At 44.6% G+C, this 8,592-nt stretch overlaps 1 protein-coding gene across 4 annotated transcripts in view; it reads right to left on the bottom strand.

Moving 5' to 3' along the window:
• UNC13B (unc-13 homolog B) overlaps positions 1-5,913 on the bottom strand; it is a 236,655-nt gene extending 230,742 nt beyond the window's left edge. For all 4 annotated transcript variants that reach the window (XM_030817512.1, XM_030817515.1, XM_030817516.1 and 1 more), the window contains exon 1: positions 5,617-5,913. In XM_030817512.1, coding sequence (XP_030673372.1) covers positions 5,617-5,638 — 22 coding nt within the window. In that variant the 5' untranslated portion in view covers positions 5,639-5,913. The remainder of the gene's footprint in view (positions 1-5,616) is intronic.
• Between the last annotated feature and the right edge of the window lie 2,679 nt (positions 5,914-8,592).

Genomic DNA, 8,592 nt, shown 5'->3' on the forward strand with positions numbered 1-8,592 from the left:
CTCAAAAAAAAAAAAAAAATTCTACAAAGATGTTCATTGTAGCACTGTTTATAATAGTGAAAAGAAAAATATCCTGAGGCCAGGTGCGGTGGCTCACGCCTGTAATCCCAGCACTTTGGGAGGCCGAGGCGGGCAGATCACCAGGTCAGGAGATCGAGACCACCCTGGCTAACACAGTAAAATCCCGTCTCTACTAAAAATACAAAAAATTAGCCGGGCGTGCTGGCGGGCGCCTGTAGTCCCAGCTACTCGGGAGGCTGAGGCAGGAGAATGGCGTGAACCCGGGAGGTGGAGCTTGCAGTGAGCCAAGATCACGCCCCTGCACTCCAGCCTGGGCAACAGAGTGAGACTCCGTCTCAAAAAAAAAGAAAAAAGAAAAGAAAAAGAAAAATATCCTGAATATCATCAATATAAAACTGTTTAAATTATGTACGCTTATATAACAGAATACTCTGCAGCCATTCAAAAGAATGGTATAGACCAGGGTGTCCAACCTTTTGGCTGCCCTGGGCCACAGTAGAAGAATTATCTTGGGCCATGCATAAAATACATTAACACTGGCCAGGCGCTCATGCCTGTAATCTCAGCACTTCGCAAGGCCGAGGCAGGCAGATCATGAGGTAAGGTAATCGAGACTATCCTGGCTAACACGTTGAAACCCTATCTCTACTAAAAATACAAAAAATTAGCCGGGCGTGGTGATGGGCGCCTGTAATCCCAGCTACTCGGGAGGCTGAGACAGGAGAATCGCTTGAACCCAGGAGGCAGGGGTTGCAGTGAGCCGAGATCGCGCCACTGCACTCCAGCCTGGGCGACAGAGCGAGACTCTGTCTCAAAAAATAAAAAAATACACTAACACTAACAATAGCTGACAAATCTCATAATGTTTTAAGAAAGTTTACAAATTTGTGTTGGGTCACATTCAAAGTCGTCTTGGGCCACATGCAGCCCACGTGCCACAGGTTGGACAAGCTTGGTTTAGACACACATGACCTGACAGGAAAATATATCATTGAGGTTAAAAAAAAAAAAAAAAAGCTGAAGAATGCTGTGTACATTCAACTGCAGAACCTATATACTCATCTGTAATGAAAATTTCCAGAAGGAGAGGTAAGAGACAGTAAACAGTAGTTACCTCTGGGAAGTAAGAATACAGAATGGGGACAAGAGAACTTTTCCTTCTACTTTACACTCTAAACTGTTTCAACTTCTTATCTGCATATTTATCACTTTATAATAAAAACAAAATGAAAACAATGAATTAAAAAGTTAACAATAGTTGGGTGTGGTGGTGTGTTCCTTGTAGTTCCAGCTACTCGTGATGCTGAGAAGAGAGAGTCACTCGAGCCCAGGAGTTCAAATCCAGCCTAGGCAACATAGTGAGATCCCATCTTTGAAAAAAAAATTAAATTTAAAAAAAAGTTAGCAATGCTATTGGCAGGTGGTAGGCCCATGGAATTTTTTTTCTTTTTTTGTACTTTTCTGCATTTTCTTAATTTTCTATAATTAGCAATGTATTACTATACACATTTTTTTTTTGAGACAGGGTCTCACTTTGTCACCCAGGCTGGAGTACAGTGGCATGATCTCGGCTCACTGCAACCTTGCCTCCTGAGTTCAAGCAATTCTCATGCCTCAGCCTCCCAAGTAGCTAGGATTCCAGGCACGCACCACCACACCTGGCTAATTTCTGTATTTTTAGTAGAGATGGGGTTTCACCATGTCGGCCAGGCTGGTCTCGAACTCCTGGCCTCAAGTGATCCACCTGTCTCAGCCTTCCAAAGTGCTGGGATTACAGGCAAGAGCCACCATGCCTGGCCTGCATGTACTACTTTTGGGGGAAAAAAATCCATAGTTAAATTATCTAACTAAGCACTGTTATAAACACTGGGAATTACAAAGAAATATTATGGAAAGGTCTGATTCTAAAAATGCTTATAATTTGCTTGGAGAAACTTGGTCATGAATACCAAGACAATGAAAGTTAAACAAAATCCTTAATTTAGTTTACTGGAGTTGTTCATGTGGCACTGGTCCCTATGGAAGCCCAAAAAAAGTATCAGTATTATAAGTAAAGCTGTGCCAAAACATGTTATAGACTTGTATTTCTTTATACTTATGGAAATATTTAAAGAAAGACTAAGTGAATTCTATAAAAGAGTGGTTTCTTAAAAATTCAAGTCTAGGCCGGGCGCAGTGGCTCACGCCTGTAATCCCAGCACTTTGGGAGGCCGAGGTGGGCAGATCACGAGGTCAGGAGTTTGAGACCAGCCTGGCCAACATGGTGAAACCCCGTCTCTACTAAAAATACAAAAAATTAGCCGGGCATGGTGGCAGGCGCCTGTAATCCCAGCTACCCCGGAGGCTGAGGCAGGAGAATCGCTCGAACCTGGGAGGCGGAAGTTGCAGTGAGCTGAGATCACGCCACTGCACTCCAGCCTGGGCAACAGAGCGAGACTCCATTTCAAAAAATTAAAAAAAAAAAAAATTCAAGTCAATCACCAGCTGAATGGTCAATATCCCCTTTAGAACATCCTTACCACTCATTCAATTTCTGTTTAGTGTCAAAAAATCTACGTAGCCCATTCCATTTGTTCTGAACAACCCAACTGTTCTTCTTTATGTTAAGCAAAAATCTAATTTCCTGTCATTTTCAACCACTGATCCACACTTGTCCCAGTTCTGTCCTCTGGAATGACAAAAAAAAGATGATATAACTTCTACAAGACAGTTTTTTAAACAGTCTTCTTGTACTATCGTGATCCTCTTCCTCTTAAATCTTCTAGAACTAAATTTCCCATATTCTTCAAATGGTTCGGTCCCTATATGTTTCATTATTCTAATCACTCCCCTCTTAAGATAACCTAGCTTCTCAATATGCTTCTTAGAAGGAAATACCACAGCTGAACACAAAATTCCAGATCTGATCTGACCAGTGCAGTTACTTCCTTTGTCTGGGTCACCATAAGCACCACAATACAAGACCAGTTGCAGGCAGCATATGATTCATTTCCAAACTAGTGGCACTGTTCAGACCACAAGTGCTCTGAGGGTTTAAAGGAAAAAGAGATCACTGTGGACTGGGGACCTGAAGAAGTTTTCAACAACAAAAAATGTAGACTGTTAGCTGGGAAAGTAAGAATACATTTTAGATAGGCAGAAAATATGGAACGAGTATTTCAGGGGGCACAAGTGCAGAACACAGCAGAGGCAGGAATAAACAAAGTTAGTGCTAGAGCAAAGTCTGCATAAGGATAGGCAAGAATAGAAGGCCACAAGGAGGGCTGGGGTCAGAGTACTGACAGCCTTAAACCTGCAGGCAATAAGGCATGATTAAAGGGTAAGACAAAATAACTGACTTCTTGAATGAAATGTTTAGGAATGATTAAATCAATACCAGTTTGCCAGTTTCTACATCAAGTTAAGTACTTTTTGAACTCTGCATAGGAAGTTTCTAATTGATTCTACTCCAAGATAAATTGAAATTGAGTTGTAATAAATATCACTATATAGACTGCTTTCAGAATATAACATTCCTACTGCCAAAATATAATGCAAGGAAAGTCATTTTAGAAAAATGTATTTTGTGCTGGGTGCGGTGGCTTATGCCTCTAATCCCAGCACTTTGGAAGGCCGAGGCAGGTGGATCACTTGAGGTCAGAAGTTCAAGACCAGCCTAGCCAACACGGTGAAACGCTGTCTCTATAAAAAATACAAAAATTAGCTGGGCCTGGTGGTTCATGCCTCTAATCCCAGCTGCTCCGGAGGCTGAGGCATGAGAATTGCTTGAACCCAGGAGGTGGAGGTTGCAGTGAGCCAAGATCGCAGCACTGCACTGCAGCCTGGGTGACAGAATGAGACTCTGTCTCAAAAAAAGAAAAAGAAATAAAAATAAAGATGTATTTCATTTCTGTAAGTTTTCCCAAAATGAATACTTTGCCATTCAATATGAATATCTGCATATAAGGTACCTGTTTGTTTCAGTATTTAAAATCTTCTAGATCTCTATTCAAAAAGACAATGGCCTGCTGATCTCGTTTCTCCAGATTCAAAAAAGAGGAAATTTCACTAATGTAACATTAAAAAGGAAAGAAGTTAGCTAAATAGCAGAATTTCTAGACAATGAAACCTGCCTGCTATTAAAACAAATGAAAACACCAGTAGTTATTTAAATTCAGTTAAATAGGAATTTCTGATTTACGAGTGCTGTGCCTAAAGAGTCTTTCATAAGGACCAGCTCTGTAATACAGTGTGGCAGCAGAGAATTACACTGTCCAAGAGACACAGCAAAGTCCAACCTCTCCCAAATCCTGCTTCTCAGCAGCAGGGATCTAAAGGAATAAATAGATTCCCAGCTGCTGAGAGAAAATGTCTTACTAAAAGCAAAGCAAAATTCTCATTAATGAAAAATCAACCATGAAAGAAGAAAAACCGTGTATCTCATAATCCCCAGAAATGGCCAAATCCATTTTGGGTTAATGCAGATTTAACAAAATAGTGGAAGAGAACAGAGCAAAGCAGTTCCATTTGCCAGCAGCTGGGGAAAACACCGTTATTAGAGATATCACAGACAACAACAATGCTTCTAATCTGTAGAGCCAAAAGAAATATGAACTCTATCCAGTAAAAGTATCAGGAAAAGGCTCTAGTGAAGGCTCTAGTTGATAAATGCTCTCTCATTCATAATCAAGACACATCAGATATGATAGGCTGTAACCTGAATTTCCCGAGATCAAATTCAATGGCTAATCCAAACCCTGTGTTTTTCTGATCAGATAATCTCTCTGAAGTCACTGTACTTGCATTCATTCAAAACCAGCATTAAGCTTCTACTACGTCAGACACTAGGAATACAAAAACAAGTAAAAACCGTCTCTACCCACATAGAGCTTAGTTCGCGTACCATGCCTCATCTTAAACCCCAAAGCTCTTGCTTTAAGATATCTTCTTAGGTGGGTCAAGTGTCTTCAGGGGAAAAGCAATAATGGCCCTTCACCTTGAGTTACTGTGAGGCAAGCTAAAATAAAAATAAAAATAAAAATAAATCATACCTCTTATCCTCAAAAGCAGCCACCACATCCTCCCAAGTGGAGCAGAAGAATAATCTTAGCCTCTACTACAGGTTAGTGTTCAGGGAAGTGGCAGGGGGACAAGACAAGCAACAGAAGGGATGTGACAGCTGTACCACTAACGCATTCAAAGTGTGATAAAAAGAACCTGCTACTAAGCATACCGTAGTGTTACGGTGCGAGGAGGAGGAGGAAAAGAATGAGAGGCTGCCGACCATTCACAGGCACCAACCATCCGCGGTCTTCTAACTCGTCCAGTCTCACTAGAGAACCCCAGTCACTGTTTAATAGGATCTGAGCCTGCCGTCCAACAACGTTGTCACATGGCTACCAGAATGGAGAGCTAATCGTCCCTTGCAGGAGCATGGGGGAAAACAAGAAAGAGTGGAAAGAACTCAAGTGTTTATAAGTGATTGCCAAAATAATCGTCCCCCAAAGCACGGACGGGATGTAAAGTTTGGGTGAGACGGTCACCGGACGTCCACTGGAAGGGTGCGGGGACCTCTACGCCGACACCCCGCCTGCCCGCCTCAGCCCGCGCACTCACCGCGCACGCAGAGCAGTGACATGGCCGAGGCGCGGGCAAGCCTCTGCCGCGCCCCAGCCGCGCCGGGCCGCTCCCTCTTTCCTCTCAGCAGGTGCCGCGACTGCTCCCGTTACCGGCCCCACGGGTCTGGCAGCTCCTCATGGTCCCGGTCGCAGGTAGCGTCCCGCCGCTGCCTCGGACCCGCCCCAAATCTCACCGTCTGAGCGAACTCCGGGTAGTGGTGAGTACCGGCCGGCAGGCTGAGGACTGGGCGCGGCACTGCGACGCCATCGCTGGGAGGTAGGAGCTGCCGGGACTCCCTCCCGTCATTCCACCCGGGATCCGCGCGAGCGCCTAGGCGGAGCCAACCCGTGGCGCCCCGCCCCCCAGCCAATTAACTCACGCCCAGTCCACCGACCCCGCCCCCCCCGCGAGCACGTAGGAGGCGGGGTCCCCTTCCTCCTTTCTTTCGTGTGATCCTGAAGAAAGCTCCGCCCACTAATCAGGCTTACTGCAGGGAGCAAGGGGCTGACCCTCACCTGTGTGATGCGAGAATGGAAGCCCTCTGTTCCTCCTGCATGAGCGGGGCTTCCACCCAAGAACAGATTCTTTTCATGAAGGATTTCCACTGGACTTTCTTAGAGTCTAGCCGTCATAGCTGACAGCCTGTAATTTTAAGTTAACGAAGTCGCACCGCACAGGAAAGTAAGTTTTAATTAGCAACTAGGGCAAAAGACAAAACTGAGTGGGCATAAAGTATGTCTGGAGACCTCAGTTCTTATCTAGACCGTTTTTCATGCTCATCATTGTATCTCCAATGTCTGGAATAGTGCCCAGTGTATGGTAATCAGTCCGTAAATATTTACTGAATGAAGGATGGTAACCACGGAGGGATTGTGAGTGGAGATACCTCTGATCTTTGACAAATCTCCTATCGGTGCTTGGTACCAACATCGGCTAACTCCATGGCTCAAACCAACAGGACAATTTGCTAAGGTCTGGAAGCACCCCCTCCAGGGAATCCCTGATCTCCCAAAATTTGGTCGAGATCTGAAGTTTATTTTGTTGTACAACTCCCTTTATTATTATTATTATTATTATTATTTTGGAGTTTTACTTGCTTCCAACAAGGAAGGCAAGTTTTCCTGCTTCCATGACGAGGGAAGGCAGGTGACTCCTTTATGGAGTTTGAGCTCACTTCAACAGGGAAGATGAGGGGTTTTTTCTTACTTCTAGGATGGTAGACAGCCGTTTTCAGCCTGAGACTCACCCCTAGGTAAGTAGCTGAATAGGGATTTTGTCTTGGCTAAAGTTAACAACCAGCTGGTCTTAATTTCTGCTTACCATTAGAGTGCTCAGTGATCATGTTGTTGGGTTTTTTTATTTTGTTTGTCTTTTTCCCATTGACCAACTCTACTTCACTTGGTCAAATCCAAGTGAGAATTCCGAATTATGGGTAACAAGGCCTATCTAATTTGACTAAAATTCCTCACAGCTGCAAAAGAAAAAACAAACAGAAAACGAAAAACCATATATTTGGTTTCTGTGTTTGCTTCCTGGTCTTAAAAATTAAACTGTTCTTAGGCCGGGCGTGGTGGCTCACGCCTGTAATCCCAGCACTTTGGGAGGCTGAGGCGGGCAGATCACGAGGTCAGGAGCTCAAGGCCAGCCTGGCCGACATAGTGAAACCCTGTCTCTACTGAAAATACAAAACAAATTAGCCGGGCATGGTGGCGGGTGCCTGTAATCCCAGCCACTCGGGAGGCTGAGGCAGGAGAATCGCTTGAACGAGGAGGCGGAGGTTGCAGTGAGTGGAGATCGCGCCACTGCACTCCAGCCTGAGCGACAGTGTGAGACTCTGTCTCAAATTAAAAAAAAAAAAATTCAGTTGTTCTTTTGTTTACTTTTCTTCCACCCTATACCTCCTTCACCCTTTGCCATCTGCATTACCAAAAAATCGAGAGAAGGCTTCTAATGACTTAAATCTCTTTAAAGAATTTAGGCCGGGTGCCGTGGCTCACGCCTGTAATCCTAGCACTTTGGGAGGCCGAGGTGGGCGGATCACGAGGTCAGGAGTTCGAGACTCAGCCTCGCCAACATGATGAAACCCTGTCTCGACTAAAGATCCGAAAAAAATTAGCCAGGCATGGTGGCACGTCCCTGTAATCCCAGCTACTCAGGAGGCTGCGGCAGGAGAATCTCTTGAACCTGAGAGGTGGAGGTTGTAGTAAGCTGAGATCGTGCCATTGCACTCCAGCCTGGGGGACAGGGCGAGACTCCATCTCAAAAAAAAAAAAAAAAAGAATTTAGAACAAAGGTGCCACTCACCCCCTTTTGGGGTGTTCTCTTGTCTTTGTGGGATTTCAAGAGTCATGGGCAGATTCTTCTTAGGTCTAAAGCTCTGTTTTCCTGTATTGCATGACCTGACCTCTTTGGCTTTGGGTGCCAGAGATGACCTTGCACTGTGAGAGGATTTGACCTTGGTGTGTATAATGTTGGACAAGAGCTACAAAGTTACGGGTGGCTGAGCACAGTTTATAGGAAGTGGTTTTGGCTGTTTCCTTTTTTTTTTTTTTTTTTTTATTTTGTCTCCTAGGAAGTTGTAGTTTAAGAATCCTAATTCTGGGCCAGGTGCAGTGGTTCATGCCTGTAATCCCAGCACTTTGGGAGGCTGAGGCGGGCGGACCACTTGACTCCACAAGTTCAAGATTAGGCGGGCGTGGTGGTGTGCACCTGTAATCCCAGCTATCCGAAGGCTGAGTTAGGGCAATTGCTTGAACCAGGGAGATGGAGGTTGCACTGTGCCGAGATCGTGCCACTGCACTCCAGCCTGGGCGGCAGAGCGAGACTCCATCTCAAAAAAAAAAAAAAAAAATAGAATGCTAATTCTAGTTTGGAGATCCATTCTGAAGGATCGTTTATATTGCTTTTTCTCCCAACATTAATCTCAATTCCGTTTGTCTGTGTGCATTTGCATGAAGAACTGAACTGTTGCTT

This window comes from Nomascus leucogenys, chromosome 8 (genome assembly GCF_006542625.1).
Source record: "Nomascus leucogenys isolate Asia chromosome 8, Asia_NLE_v1, whole genome shotgun sequence".
Taxonomy (NCBI): domain Eukaryota; kingdom Metazoa; phylum Chordata; class Mammalia; order Primates; family Hylobatidae; genus Nomascus; species Nomascus leucogenys.